Here is a 16,108-nt window from a genome sequence, read left to right as displayed (position 1 = left end):
AACTAGTGGAAACACATGAACTGTGGACCAATACCTGAGGAGTCCCCCATGGAACTGGACCAGGCCCTCTGGATAAGTGAGACAGTTGATGAGCCAGAACTGTTTAGGAGGCCCCCAGGCAGTGGAGCCAGGGACCTGTCCTTGGTGCATGAGCTGGCTTTTTGGAACCTAGTGCCTATGCTGAGACACTTTGCTCAGCCTTGGTGTAGGAGGGGACTGAACCTGCCTCAACTGAATGTACCAGGCTGGGCTGACTCCCCAGGGGAGACCTTGCCTTGGTGGAGGTGGGAATGGGGGGGGGGGGTGGGGGGAGGCTGGTGGGGGAGGAAGGAGGACAGGAGAATCCGTGGTTGATATATAAAATGAATAGAAAATCTCTTAATAAAAAAAAAAAAAAGCAGGGTTCCTCCTTGGGGAGTGCTAGGCTCCTCTTCCAGCACCTGGCCAACCCTCTCCAGCATTTGGGCCATCCCACTCCCAGCACCTAGGTTACCCTCGAGCACCTGGGCAACCTCCCCCCACTTCAGCATTTGGGCCACACTCCTCTCCAGCACCTGGGCTACCCACCTCTCCACCATCTGTCCCATCCCCCTCTCCAACACCTGGCCCACCCCCTCTCCACCACCTGGGCCACCTCCCTCTCCACCACCTGGGTCACCTTCTCTCCAACACCTGGGGCACCTCCCTCTCCACCACCTGGGTCACCCCCTTCTCCACCACCTGGGTCACCCCCCTCTCCACCACCTGCGTCACCCCCCTCTCCACCACCTGGGTCACCCCCCTCTCCACCACCTGGGTCACCCCCTCTCCAACACCTGGGCCATCCTCCTCTCCACCACCTGGGCCACACCCCTCTCTCACTAATGATAAAGCCTGGATTCCCTGTAATTCCAATGGAGCTGCTCAGAGCATAGCTACACAGGTTATATATTCTTAAATGGAAGGTACACATTGGAACAGTTTAGCATGAACAGGATATCGGTCCTATTGCAAAAATTTAAAAAAAAAAATTAAGAAGAACCAGTATTTAACAAATGTTACTCTTGAAGAAGCACATGTATTATTCTAAAGACATTTAAATTAATGTAAGATCGCCAAAATATATTTTATTATAAGCATCGGTTCGTTTTTAAGTTTAGCACTTAGTTCAGTGGCTGTGTTCTGTTTTTCTTTACTTTCCCACGTGCCCTTAATTCTGTGCAGTTAAAATACTGCAATAGTGAAGATACACCGGTCGCTGTATTGGAGGAAAAAGCTGGTGTGAATAAATTGGTTAAGCCATTCGTGTTAGTTAAAACAGTGCATGTTCTTGATTTCTTGGGGGATCTTTTGTTGTTGTCTGTAGTAATAAAATTCTAGATTCAAAACAAGGTTTGTGTCACACGGACCGGGACGCGTGGAAAGGCAATCAAAGAAAAAAAAAAGAAAGTGATTCTCTAGCTGCCTAGGGGGAAACTTCCAACGATTCTTGTGTACTCATTGTGTAGCTAAGACTCCCACACCAGGAGAGATCTGCTCCTTTCGGTCGCGGGACCGGGAGGTCTCCCACTTCCACTGCACCTGTCTCCGAGAGAAGTTTCTTTTCCGGAGGTCAAAGGCAGTGTTCCTCCTAGCGCCCACCCCTCCTCTGGCGTCTCCCTGCTGCCTGAAGCCATGTGACAGCCCCTAACACCTGTGCAGCCACCAGCGCACAGCGCCCCCATCCTCCTCGCCAGGTACCGACCAGGCCAGGCTCCGTCTGCCTCCGGAGGTCACGGTCCGGGAGCTAGCCAGGGCTCGGCCGACAGGGGAGGGGCTGAGCCTGGGCCAGAGGCGCAGCCCGAGCCCGTGCAGCCTGATTATCACATGACTCGACGGCGGCGGTAGCGGTGGCAGCAGGAGCAGCTGGTCGGCGCGGGCTCGCCGGGTGGGCTCAGTTCCGCGCACGCAGGAGGAGCGGGGCGCAAGGGGGCGGGGAAGGGACCCGCCGCCGCCGCCGCCGCCGCCCGCCAGCCGCTCCCGGGGGGCTCTCGCTTGTCCCTCCCTAGCCGCCCGCCCGCTCCATGTCGCCCGGTTGCGGAAGTGTCGCCGGGAGAGGTGGTGGCGGCAGCGAGGAGCACGGGAAGCCGCGGCTCGGCCCCCTGCAGCACTGAGCTCCGGGAGCCGCGCGCTCCAAGCGGCCCGGCTACCCGTGCGCCCCGCGCCCTCCGCAGCCTGCATGCCCCGCGCTGCGCCTCGGCCGGCCGCCGCCGCCGCCGCCTCCTGCTCGCCCAGCGGCTGCCCGGCGCCGGAGTAATATGCTCACTCGGGTGAAATCTGCCGTGGCCAATTTCATGGGCGGCATCATGGCTGGCAGCTCCGGCTCCGAGCACGGCGGTAGCGGCTACGGAGGCTCGGACCTGCCCCTGCGCTTCCCCTACGGCCGGCCGGAGTTCCTCGGGCTGTCTCAGGATGAGGTGGAGTGCAGCGCCGACCACATCGCCCGCCCCATCCTCATCCTCAAGGAGACCCGGAGGCTGCCCTGGGCCACCGGCTACGCAGAGTGAGTGCACCCGCGCCCCGCTTTCCTCGCGGCCCTTCCCCGCGCCGTTCCAGCCCCCCTTCCTCTCCCAGCTTCTGAGCTCTAGGGCTCTCCACCGGCTCTGGCCTCCAGGCCTCGGCGAAAACCTCTTTACTTCCACTGACTAGCTCCCTTCCCCCTCTCCCCCCCTAAACCCCTGGGTATGAGCTCTCGGGGCCGGGCGGTGGGGTGGCAGAGTGGATGGTTAGCGGCACAGGACCGTGGGAACGCTGAGGTTGGACTGGTCTTATAATAAGGGGGTCTGTGACACTTTGGAGGGGAAAAGTGGGCAAAAAAAAAGCTCTGCTGAAGTTGCAACGTAGTAGGAAGACCTAGTATCTGTGTCCACCCCCCCCCTTTTTTTAAAAAAAACAAAATCTTTGTGCCCCCCCCCCGCCCGCCCCCTGCACGAAGAGTTTGGTGAGGTCGGGGCTCGCAGGATGGGTTCCCCGAGGCGGGCGGCCGGCTTGGTGCGCGTGACTGTACGTTCGGAAAGGTCTTTTTTTTTTTTTTTTCCTCCGAGCTCCTTGGGCTTTGGAGCAGGTAGTGAACGCGGCTCGACCCAGTAAATGCCGCTACCATTCCCCACGGTCCTGGAGGGGGAGGGAGGGGGAGGTAGAAACTTACTCCAGGCGTCTAATACAGCATTTTAGTAATCAGCTTCGGCGATTAAGCGAGAGCCCCGGCGTGATTTGCTATTTTAAAAAACGACGGAGTTAGGCTCAAGGCCGGGCATGGAACAGGGAGGAGAGGTTTTCATTGCCCGTCTCTACTCTAGGGCCATTTCTCCATAAACTGTTAATAACCATGTGAATGGTGGGATAAGTCATGTTTTCCCCGACCTATTATTTACTATTTAGCGTTGTGGAACCGGCAGACTAGGAAGGGAGGGGGGATTTAGCCCAGAATCCCGAGTCTAAAAGCACTCCGAGCCCTGGTGTTCGGCATACCTGTGTCCTCTTTCCTCTACACCCCCTCTGTAATCTTGGACATCCCCAAACCGATGCACGACTTCTCTTCCTGATTGGTCTATCCGGGAACCAATCAATTTCCCCTATGCCTGGGCACCTCGGTGCTGACCCGGTTCTGGTGGCCCGGATTCCCCCCCCCCCAAAAAAAAAAACAGCCGGCGTAGTTCCCTACGAGCCGGGTTCCGGTGCAGGAAGTAGGTGGCTTGCGAGGCAATCTGCTTTGAATCTTGACTTCTTTTTCCTCCCGCGTCATCCCTGTGATCGTGACTCCACGCGCTTGTGTACGAATGGGGATGGATGACTGGCGGCGGCGTGTAAAGAGAGGAGCGCCAGGATTGGGTGTGTGGGGTGGGTAGGTGGGTGTAGGACATAAACGGCAGGCAAGCGTGAAGGAGAAGGAGCCGGAGGAACAAAACAGCCCCTTAACCTCCAAGAGGAAGCCTGTGTGGGGAACCTAAAGGCGGGGAGAAGCGTCTGCTAACTCATACCAGCAGTTCTTTGCATGGAAAATAAGTTTAAAAGCCCATTTGGACCCTTTGCAAGGTCAAAAGCAATTGGAGAGGTACAGTCCCATAATTGTAACCGTGGAGGCGCTTGTGGGCCTGCCACGCTCCTGAGTGGTGGAGGTTTGAGGCCGGTGATTCCATGGAGCATGGCCACCTGAGGATCTGGGAGATGCATTGGGAAATGGTGAGATGATGAGAGATGGGGGGCGGAAGGGTGTGATATAGACCTGCCGACAGTGGGAACTACCAGGACACAATGAAGGGGAAACCTCTTAAAAGTGTGAACAAAGGGAAAAGAAAGAAATTTTCAGTGAAAAGTAGGGACAGGAAGCTGGATCTATCCCCCCCTTCCCAAAACCCCCCTCCCAATACCACCTCTCCCCCCCCCCCCCCAAGCCTGTTTCCTCATCTCTGAGAGGTCTGTCTTATTCTGGGCTAGAACATGAGGGATGTTCAACTCCAAAATTGAAGAAAAAAAAAAACACTATAAAAGCTTCAATGTACCTACAAACGTACCACTGCATCCATGTTGATTCACATAGAAAATCTTCAGGAATGAGACTTCTCCTCCCAACCCTACCCCCATGACCCCAGCAACTCAGTGCTAGGGATATGTGCTTTTCCAAATGTGTTTGGATGTGCCTCTGAACAAGTCTGTATTCTTAATCCTAGTCGGGTGTGATTCTGTGGCATTCTCACAAAACAACCGTCAATGTGGGTAGAATTCCGTTATCCTGGCTGCCCTCGCCTTGAAAGAAGTTCTCACTACATATCCCAGACTACCTAGGTTTCCTGATCTCCATTCCTCCGCCTCCCTAGAAACCTCGTTCTTCTAAACCGTGTTATAGTACTAAGAATGTTAATATAATTAGTGCTGGATATTCCTTAATATTTTCACATTCCTATTAAGCCATCTCAGTATCATGACAGTCTTGTCATTTCTACTTTGTAGATGAGAACACAGGTGTGAAATGGTTGAGCAACTTGCCCATGTGAATGCAGCCTGTATCTGAACCCAGAGGGTCCACCTCCGGGGCCCATGACACCAAACTCACTCTCTACTGTTTCAAACTCCGATACATCCATCTGACCCAGGATATGTCATTAACAATGTCACTAACATCGCTCTCTCTCTTCGCGCCTACTTTTGCCAGGTATAATAATGTACCGAATCATCACTCAAACCTCTATCATTTTTCTTCTTAGTTTGTATAATTATTATAAAATTTATATATACATGATAAAAAAATTTCTTTCTGACTTTTCATGAATGCATCCTAAGTGACAAAACATGGCTGAAACAAGGCAGGAAGAAGGAACTAAGATTATTCAAATAATGGAAATAGAAGAATGCTGTTGAACCTAGTCCTTTGATTCTGTCTCTTAAAAAAAGTTTTAAGTTATACCTAGTGGCATAGGCCTGTAATCTCAGCCATTTGGGAGGCTGAGGCAGGAGGATTTCAGCTACTCAGAAAGCTAAAATAAGAGAATCGCAAGTTCTATAGCCTATTTGAGGTAGTGAGTTCAAGGCCAGGCTGGGCAACTTAGTGAAACCATGTCTCATATAATAAAAAACAGAAGACTGGAGGTACATGTACATACATATACAGTCACATACACATGCATATACATTTCAGTGGAAGAAAAAAGTGTCTGGTTCCAAGATTTCCAGGAATGAAGGCCATCACCTGGTGACGGGGAAGTCGGAGAAAGGGCTGTAATGTTTTAGCTGTAATGTTGACGACCCACCATTTTGGATGGTAGACAACGGTCTATTTTTGTCATTTACTTTTATTAAGAAGAGATAGTCTGCGTGTTACTGAATTAGAGAACTAGCCAGAAGCAATCCCTGTAGTCTTGGAGATGCCGCTACAGAAGATCCTCTTCCATTCTGGAACTTGGTTAATCGGATTTTCTGCGTCCTTGAAGAGTTTCTTCTTGTGGGGGTAAAATGTAGCCACTGGGTCATTGAACTGTTCTCAACCTGTGGGTCGACATCAGGTATCTTGCATATCATATATTTACATTATGATTCCTAACAGTAGCAAAATGACAGTTATGAAGTAGCAACAAAATAACTTTGTGGTTGGGGGTCACCACACCATGAGAAACTGTCTCAAAGGATTACCGTTAGGAAGGGTGAGAGTCACTGCCCTAGATTAAGGGGTTTTTACCAGGACATGAAACTCTTGGAAGCACTGTAGTAATGGACAGTATCTTTTTAAAAACAAGCATTAGCGAGTTCCATTTTGAACCTTGGCTTTGAAATCACTGACTGAGCCTGTGAGGTCTACCCATAGAGCACCCAGGGGAAGCCACCGTCTGACCCAGGGACTATGGGAACGGCCACTTCCCTCCACTTCCACAGGTTCAAATACCACAAAGGTAGTCCCAGCAGTGCAGGGGCCCGAGGTCAGCTCATTGTTTTAATGGGTTATAATCTTTTTTTAAAACTTAAAAAAAAAAATTAAAAAAAAAATCTAACTTTTCTACTGTTCAGGCAGACTCAGACATGCAGGCAGTAATGGAGTTCTTATTTAAGTGCCCAACAGGGAGCCAGTGTTTTTGAGAAACACTATTTTGTATATTAAGTGCCATTTAAGTTTTACTAATGATACATTTTTTTCAATAATAATAATAATAATTGTATAATTTTGCATATAAGCAACTGAATGTCTTTCCTTTATGACATTTTCTAATAAAAGTGCCACTAGATATGGGTAAAAAAAAAACTTAAACATCACTTTGAGAACCTTCATTAAATGTGCCTTAGGGAAGTTCTTTGAGTCTCATGGAGTTAGTTCTAAATTGTGAACTTCTGAACGAAACAACCTTCTTAAAATCCAGAGACCAGCTCACAGTTATTTCATGTTGATTTGGAATCTGTAGGCCACTCCATCTCTCAGGGACGGCCCTAAATACCCGCTGCCAGCCAATAGCATTAGTTGGCTATGCCTTGGTCATGACAAGCCATCTTTATCTTGAAGTCTTCCAGATTTTTTTTTTCCCTTTCCTGCTCTCATCTCCTCTGGCACACTCACCCATCTATCACACACCTTTTAGTGGAGCGCCTGCATCAGAACTCCCTGTTCAACCTTTGCAACTAAGGAACCCGAGGCTTTCTTTCCACTTGCGGTTGAGAAACGAGGGAAGAAGCAGGTGGGTGAGGGTGGCCATTGACCCGCCCTGTCCATAGCATTTACCTGAGGGTGAGCCAGAAGTCTGAGGCGCTGAAGATACTTCATCTGCCTCAGTGGTAACTTTCAGACGGCTTTCACTGTCCAGATCCGAGTTTCCATTTGCTTGACTTCATTCCAAGATGGTGTGCCTGTGGGGGCCATTTTTGTAGTCAAAGGCATCACCTTCCTTCCAAGACTCCTCGTGCTTTCTGGAACTGGATTTAGCCATTCTGACAGGTGTATTTACCTGTGGTGGAACTCTGTTTGGGTAGACAATATCATGCGTGATATGAGTCTACCACACCGGGTTTTCTGGTTTTGGTGATGGCAACTCTGTCTGGTAACTTAACCCTGCAGGGCGGAACTGTTTCCTTCAAGCACATATTGCTCAAGATAGTTTTCTTTGTGTTTGGTAGGAAAAACATTTTTTTAAAAGTGTCTTAAGTTTTAAGTGTCTTGAGTTTTCTGATTTGCCTAACTTGTAGAGAGAATTAGCTTTTTCACTCTTGAAGTTACGCCCTCTTTTGAGAAATAAATGTTCATCTGCTTCTGTTATTTCCCAATGATGACATCATTGCCCTCTTGCTGTGTGGCAGGTACTGCTGGGTCCATCATGTAATAAGACATAGTCATCATCCTGTAGTCTGCGTTACAGCACTGCCCAACCCCCGCCCTTTGTGGACCATCTTTGAAGTGACATCGAGGACTACCACATTTAAAGATGTCAGAAGTGGGGCTTTTGTTTGTTATGATTTCAGTCTTGAATGCCTCTGAGCAATCTGGAATCTCAGTACTTAGGTCACATGAGGGAAGCAAACTTTTTGTTTTTCCCCAAAGACTTTTGTTATTAGCTCTGTTCTCAACTGTCCCAAGACCCTGATACATACCCACTGTAAAGAAAAATGATTCTGACTTACTCTGTTGCAATGTAACATTTAGGTTCAACTCTGGACAGCTGGACTGATGGCTAGGGAACGAAGTGAGGGGTCAGCGGGCAGAGAGTCACTGAACTGGCCTGACCTAGCAGGATTATTGCTAGAAACAGATTAACTTGTCTTTCAGAGGTCGGGGATGGAAGCTTGATCCCATAGCAGAGTTGAAGAGTTCCTCCTAAACTTCCTTGGCAGGATTCTTGCTAAGACCATAGGATGGGGGCGAAGGTCATGGGATAAGGGAACTTAGAGGAGTGGTCAAAATCCCTTTGGGGGAGGAGTCGAACTACACACAGGGGTCGCCTAAGACCATCAGAATACACAGATATTTATATTAGTATTCGTGTGTGTGTGTGTGTGTGTGTGTGTGTGTGTGTGTGTGTGTGTGTGTGTGTGTTTCCAGACAGGGTTTCTCTGTGTAGTTTTGGTGTCTGTCCTGCATCTCTTTCTGTAGCCCAGGCTAGCCTCAAACTCACTGAGATCCGCCTGCCTCTGCCTCCCGAGTGCTGGGATTAAAGGCACACACTACTGCTGCCCGGTTTACATTAGTATTCTTAACAGCAGCAAAATTACAGTTATGAAGTAGCAATGAAAATGATTTTATGGTGGGGGGGGGTCACCACAGCCTGAGGAACCAACCGTGTTAAAGGGTCACGGCGTTAGGGAGGTTGGGACGCACGCACTGACTTAGAAGGACCTAATGAAGTCTCATCAAGCACAGAGTGTTTGTCACCCCTGCAAATGGGGGAAGGGAAGAGAGGGAGGAACCGCAGTTACGTCACCGTGTTTTGATTCCGATTTATCGCGTGGCCTCCGTGACCTCCCGCCGTTCCCACGTTCCGTTCTGGTTGTCGGAGGGGCGCGCAAAGGGTGTAACCGATGCAGAGTGAACCGAATTACAGACACTGACGTCGAGGGCGACAGTCGAGGAGCCTTCCCTAAGTGCTCCCTTCAGTGGTTTTACCAGCTCTCTAATTTATTCCATCACAGACACTTCGAAAAATGACAAGAAGCGAGCGAGCGAACTTTTGATTTGCTGGGCCCCTTTCCATATCCCCACCCCCCACGCTACTTCACTAGAGGCATTAGCATGTTCTCGGGGCAGCGGTTATGTATCGAGATGTCCCAGTGTGCATGCTCCGTACTGTGTATTTTCCATGTGAGTTTAATTAAGTGCATGAGGCACAGGTGCAGAAGCCCATTCGAAAACACGGTGGGTTTTTTGTTTGTTTGTTTTTTTAAGTGGCAGGCTTCTTAAGACCCAGACCCAATTCTCACCCCCACCTCTGGTGGCTTCAACCTGTCTTACAAATATTTCTTTCCTTTCTATTTGTAAATCACAAACATTATTTAAACTCTTGTCTACCTCTAACCAAAAAAAAAAAAAAAACTTTAAAAAATATAACTATAAAATATGTCATCAAAAAGTTCATATAATAATTTACTGAAAACTATAAAAAACAAAGTAAAATTGCAAAGCTAATAATTGTTGTTAATACTTGAGATAGATTTTGACTTTATCTTAAAAAATAAAAGTGGATCACTTGCATGTTGTAGAATATTATTATTAGGTGTGTTACTTTTTTTATGTTGCATTTGTTTTAACTCTGTGAAGCTGTGTTACTTTGACTGTCTAAAACACTTGATGGTCTAATAAAGAACTAAATGGCCAATAGCAAGGCAGGAGAAAGGATAGGCGGGGCTGGCAGGCAGAGAGGATATATAGGAGAAATCTAGGAGGAAAGGAAGTAGCCAAAGGAGGAGGAGGACTCCAGGGGCCAGCCACCCAGCTACACAGCAAACCACTGAGTAAGAAACAAAGAAAGGTATACAGGAATAGAAAATTAAAAGCCCAGAGGCAAGAGGAAGATGGGATGATGTAAGTTAAAGAAAGATGACTAGAAACGAAGACAAGCCACAACCGGGCATTTATAAATAATAATAAGACTCCGTGTATTTATTTGTGAGTTGGATGGCATTCCCCTAAAGATAAAAGAGAAAAAAAAACCCAACAACATTTTGATGTTCCAACATGGGACCACAGAAAACAGACAACAACCCTTGCACATTCCTTTGAAGGCGTCTTCTTCATGAGTGTGGGTTGGACTCCCCGACAAGTCAGTGTCCAGAGTGACGTCTGACGCTCTGTCGGAAGACTTTGCATTAATGAATCGCTAATGGACATTCCACCTGGGATTTTACATTTATTTTAAGGCTTTTAAGATTTATTCTGCTCCGCTAATTATTTCCTTAAGGACCACTTCTGGATGTGGAGAGCTTGGTTAGAAGCCATGCACATTCATAATTATGATTCGTGTTATCGGACTGGCTGTTCCGCTTCATGCGATAGATACTCAGCAGTGTGTGACTGGAAACTGATTTAGCTGTAAGCCTTTGATGTTTGCCAATCATCAGCAAGATGAGTCACACTTCATTAACACTTAAGCTTGACGAGCCCAAATCGTCATGTATAATGTTTATATCATCTATCACATATTGGCCATTTGGATTATTATTCTTTCTAACCCATATAGTTTTGTCCACTCTTTGGAGATAACTTTTTTATTTCTAAGAGCATTTTGTATATTAAGGGCATTAACCTTTAGCCTATAACATTGCAACATTTTTTTCAATATAGTCCGTGTATTAGTTTTCTAATTGATGAGACGAAAATACCTGATAGAAGCAAGTTAAGGAAGCAATGATTCCCTTTGGCTTACAGTTCCAGGGTGTAGAGTCTTATCTGGGTGGGGAGGTGATTCGCAGCAGGAGTGTGAGGGAACTGTCGCATTGCATCTGCAGTGAGGAAGCAGAAAGATATAAATGCTTGTGCTCGGCTAGCTTCCTTCTTTTTACATAGTCTGGGGATGCTGCCCACATTTAGGGTGAATTTTCCCACCTCCATTAACCTAACCTAGATAATTCCTGATACACACCCAGTGGTTTCTTTCTGTGGCAGTCCTAAATCCCATCAGGTTGACAAGATTAAACATCACGTCCCACATCTAACTATATTTTTTTTTCCTCTACATTGCCAGGTTTAATTTCTGTGTGATCACATTTAAGCTCTGTTATGGCTTTTATTTAGTATCATTGCAAACTTTTGAAGTACTGTAATAACCATTTTAGCTCTTTAGCTATTATTAAGTGTTCTTGGTTGTAAGTCACAGAAGGACAGCTTCTTAGGAGCAAGGAAGGAAAGAGAGTTATAGAGAAGACAGTGTTGTTGTCTTAGTGTCCTGTTGCTGTGAAGAGACACCATGACCACAGCAACTCACATAAAAGAGAACGTTTCATTATGGCTGGCTTACCATTTCAGAGGTTCAGTCCATTATCATCATGGCGGGAAGCATGGCGGTGTGTGGGCAGACATGGTGCTGGAGAAGGAGCTGAGAGTTCAACATCTTGACCCACAGGCAACAGGAAGTGGTCTGGGACATTGGGCATGGCTTGAGCATATATGAGACCTCAAAGCCCACCTCCATACTGACACACTTCCTCCAGCAAGGCTATACCCACTCCAACAAGGACACACCTCCTAATGGTGCCAGTCCCTATAGCCCAAGCATTCAGACACGTAAGTCCATGGGGGCCATACCTACTCAAACCACCTCGGTTATCTTAGTCCAAGCACAGCTGGGGAGCTCCACAAGGAACTGCACCTCTGCACCCAGAAGTCACCCTGGAGCAAACCAGGTGTTCCTTCATTCCTTCTGTAGCCTCATGTCCACCTGTCCGTGCCAGCAAGCAACCAGGACATGCTAACTCAGCCTCCATTCCAATTTGGAGTTCAGGGGAGAGGCTTGATTAGGTTCAGCTTGTATCAGATGTCCGTCTTTGGCTTCCATGTCTACGACCAGGGAGCCAAGACCACATCTCAGCCTGAATGCCAGTGCCCACTACAGGAAATTAGCTCTTTGTAAAGAAGAAAGGGGTGGTGGTTTGGGCTGGGCAGACTGATGGGAAAATTCTACCATAGGTAACTCATTCAGCAACAAACACCAGAGTTCCTTCTGTACTTCAGACTTGTATTTGTGGATCAGAAAGTAAATTGACCTCATTTTTATACATTTTTCAAATCATTGTTACTGAACAGCGAACCTTTAGAAGTGAAAGGATTGTAATAGCATTGGTGGCTGAGTTTTTAAAATTTCATCTTTTATAAAGCTGTTTGTACTCAATCATTTCCCAACATGAATAGTGCCTGAAATACTGTGTATGTGTGTGTGAATGTCCCTGTGACCCTGAAACTCAGGATGCCGTCCGTGTCTGTATTAAAGACTGCTCTTCCATTGGCCATAGGGACTTCAGTCAGGCATGTCCAACTTTTGACATTGCAACACAATGTGGTCATCTAAAAGTTCATGCTCTAGAACCATGCCAGGTTACAAATAACAATTATACATATATATGTATGTGTGTGTGTGCGTGTGTGTGTGTGTGTGTGTGTGTGTGTGTGTGTGTGTGTGTATAACAACATACAGAAATCTCAGAATGTATTTACAGTTTTGTATTCTGTGATATTCATAGCTCTCCTGTGGCCTATGGGCCACAGGTTTGGACACACCTAGACCATCCTTTTTATCATTTCTCTCCATCCTAGAATAGATAGACTTGGGCCAGCCATGGCATTCATGTAGTTCAAAGGTTTGTCCTAATGATTCTCTCATACACATTAACAAAGGTGCTGTAGCCCTTAAGACAGAGGTGAACCTTGGTATGAGTGTGCATCTCCACTTACTATTTTCCTTATCTCTGTTTTCTAGACCAAGGAGAGACATCATATATCAATGGGTATCTAATCTGTTTTATAAAACTGAAGTTCAGTTTATCTTCTGCCACCTCTCTCTCTCTTTTTAAGTCTTCCAAAATTTGTACCATTTCCCTCCATTAGATAATGGGTTCAATTTGATACACTTCTTATATTTTTTGTAGTGTGCGTGCAAGCTTTCTCAGTCCATTTCGTGAATCAGTTGAAGTCTGAGATTTGGGAGCTACTGCTTTTTATCGATCTCACATGTCACCTTGACTCTCCATGTAGTAAAAGCCGGCAAAGGAAATTGGCTTGTTTCACGGTATTCCGCATAGACTTTCATGCTTTCCACTTGGCCACAAGAAAGTAAGACCAACAGATGATAGCCTGGGAGGGGGTAAATTTGCATGTCCTTATGCTCTGAGAGTGTTAAACTAGATTTTTACAAGTGTCACGTCAAACCTCCGAAAAGTGTCACTGTAAATACGGAGAATGGGAAACACATTTTGCAGCACACTGCTGAAGAGCCAGCGGTCGGGGGCCTTGCCAGCTGGCTGTTGTCCGTGTGTGTGTGTGTGTGTGTGTGTGTGTGTGTGTGTGTGTGTGTAGCCTGGGTTTGGTTCTTAGCTGGACATCTACCCCATCAGTGATGCCCCTCACCTTTCCGATCTCTGGAGTGAATGGCTTGCCCAGGATTCGTAGAGATAGCCACGGTTTCCCTTAATCATAGTTCCAGCCTCAGGGTTTTTTTTTTTTTTTTTTTTTTTTTTTCCTTATAAAATGGAGGGATTTGGATTGGACTGGATTGGATTAGTAGTTACCCCTAATTTTTTCATTTTGCCACCTTATTCCAAAACTACCGAGAAAGCCAACATAGGGTTATTTTCATTTTGCCAAGAGGACATTTAGTCTTACCATCCGCTGTCCGTTATATTTTAAAGCCAGAAGTGTAGAGGTTCGTGATCTCGGGCACAAGAACAGCTTTTAAATCAAGTACTTATAGTTTTATGAAAATATTGTGAAACTGCCAATGTTTTTCTAATTTTTTTTATGGAGCCATAAAACCACGGATTTATGCCAAGGCCCTTTTCACCTCTGAACTCTTGAGTCCCTGGGGTCAGACTAAGAACAAAACGTATTGCTCTCCAGACTAAGCACTGTCCCAGTGAGACTGCCTCCTCTTTCGTTGTGATATTCTCCCCCAGAACTTTATTATGAAAACCTTTTTTTTTTTTTTTTTTTTTTTTTTTTTTTTTTTTTTGGTTTTTCGAGACAGGGTTTCTTTGTGTAGCTTTGCGCCTTTCCTGGAACTCACTTGGTAGCCCAGGCTGGCCTTGAACTCACAGAGATCCTCCTGGCTCTGCCTCCCGAGTGCTGGGATTAAAGGCGTGCGCCACCACCACCCGGCTATGAAAACCTTTTTTTAAAGGCAAGATCTCACTGGGTCACCCTGGCAGAGAACTCACAATAGCAATCAGGCTGATCTGGAGCTCACAGAGTTCTCTGCCTGCCTCTGCCTCCCCAGTGCCAGAACCTAAGTTGTGCAAGGCAGGATTAGCCTCCTATAAAAGTTTGAAACTTGCAGAAACACTGAACCACTGTGTGCCAGGAACCACATCCCCGCCATCTAGACTCTGTAATTCATACCTTGCTGTATTTGCTCTATGATGTAGTTGCCTGTGTCAACATTCAGTCCATCCTTGAATTATTGCATATATGTCTTCCTTAGTCAGGTTGCTTTACTTTATGTTATTCTTCTCATAATAATTTAAAAAATTGAGAAAAGTCATTAAGAGTTGGGTCTTCCATGTCAGGGGGACACGCCACATTGGACTTGTATATCATTGGCACACTACAAACGCCTCCTCGGTCCTTAAACTTCCTGTGTCCTAGCATTCATGTCCTTGAGCGCTTTACGTGGGGTAGACTTGGAAAGTGTCTCTTTCCTAAGTTCCTGTTTAATTGCATCATGAATGATTTGTTTGAAATTTGAATCACTCTTCCAGGCAGGGGCCGGTCAAATGTTATCCAACGATCACCCTTTAATACAGACTCCAGGATGGGGCCTGCCTAGTGCTCAGGATGAGACGAGGCATCTTGGCCTGTGACTTCTTAGTTCTGAGGTAGAGGTGGTTTTCTGGGAGGAGCAGGAAGGTCAAGGTAGCCACCTGCTCAGTGGCTCTTCTTTCTGGTGTGGGCAAGCCAATTATGTTTCTCTGGCATGTAGATCGTAGTATTTTCTTACATTATCTCTGACTTAATTTTCCCTAAGTCAGTGGTTCTCAACCTTCCCAAGACTGTGACCCTCTAATACAGTTCCTCAGGCTGTGGGGACCCCCAGCCAGAAATTTATTTTCATTGCTACTCCGTCACTGTAAGTTTGCCACTGTTATGAATAATAATGTAAGTTTTTTTGGAGATGGAGGTTTGCCAAAGGGGTCGTAATCCACAGGGTGAGAAGTGATCTTCTAAATGGTTGTACAACTCAAATACTTAGGTGTGTTTTCTGCATGTGGATATTATGCTTTCTTAATAGAATAAAGATAATAATAATAATGTTCATTTATAACTCTGTGGCTGTGGACAGTTGCTAAGGGCCTGCATGGGCTCTTAATATAAACATCTTTATCTTTAATGGAAGAGGATTGCGGCATCTGTCTGTGTCTCTCTGTCTCCCTCACCAAAATAAATACAAATAAAAGAATAAAATGAGGGCTGGAGAGAACTCCAGTTATCTCAACATCCCATGCTGTCTTTCTGTTCTGGTGCTGGCTACTGATTCCTTGGCACTGACCCAGAACTGGGTGGAGACATTCATTAAGAAAAGAATATCCTGGGCCGGGGAGTGGGCTCAGTGGATAGGGACATTGAAGTCCGCTGACTTGAATTTCACCCCCAGGACCCACACAGTGGAAGAAGAGAATGTTCTCCTACAAACTGTCATCCGGCCCCACATACCACGGCCCAGAAGAGCACACACACAGACACACAAGATGAATAAAACAGAGTCAAGCAGCAACAACAACAAAAGGCATCTTATTCTTGTGAACACAGTACCCTGAAAAGGGGTTTTAATGTGTTTGCTTCTCAGAAGAAACTAACAAGGTCTAATCTTCAGGTGGCTTCAAATTGGATAAGGGAAAACGAACACATCACATTTTGAATAAAATTATGTTTTTCAAGCACTTCAAAGTAATTTCATTGAGTATAGCAATCTTTCTTAGTTAG

At 46.4% G+C, this 16,108-nt stretch overlaps 1 protein-coding gene across 2 annotated transcripts in view; it reads left to right on the top strand.

Annotated features, from left to right (window-relative positions):
• The first annotated feature begins 1,658 nt into the window (after nucleotides 1-1,658).
• Ppm1h (protein phosphatase, Mg2+/Mn2+ dependent 1H) overlaps nucleotides 1,659-16,108 on the top strand; it is a 271,465-nt gene continuing 257,015 nt past the window's right edge. Inside the window, exon 1 of one of the 2 annotated variants that reach the window (XM_037196732.1) lies at nucleotides 1,659-2,521. In XM_037196732.1, the coding sequence (XP_037052627.1) occupies nucleotides 2,277-2,521 (245 nt within the window). In that variant the 5' untranslated portion in view covers nucleotides 1,659-2,276. The remainder of the gene's footprint in view (nucleotides 2,522-16,108) is intronic. The other variant, XM_028869590.2, reaches the window with a different exon arrangement.

This window comes from Peromyscus leucopus, chromosome 18 (genome assembly GCF_004664715.2).
Source record: "Peromyscus leucopus breed LL Stock chromosome 18, UCI_PerLeu_2.1, whole genome shotgun sequence".
Lineage (NCBI taxonomy): Eukaryota > Metazoa > Chordata > Mammalia > Rodentia > Cricetidae > Peromyscus > Peromyscus leucopus.
The sequence above is the reverse complement of the archived record's forward strand: the minus strand, read 5'-3'. Positions and strand labels throughout refer to the sequence as shown.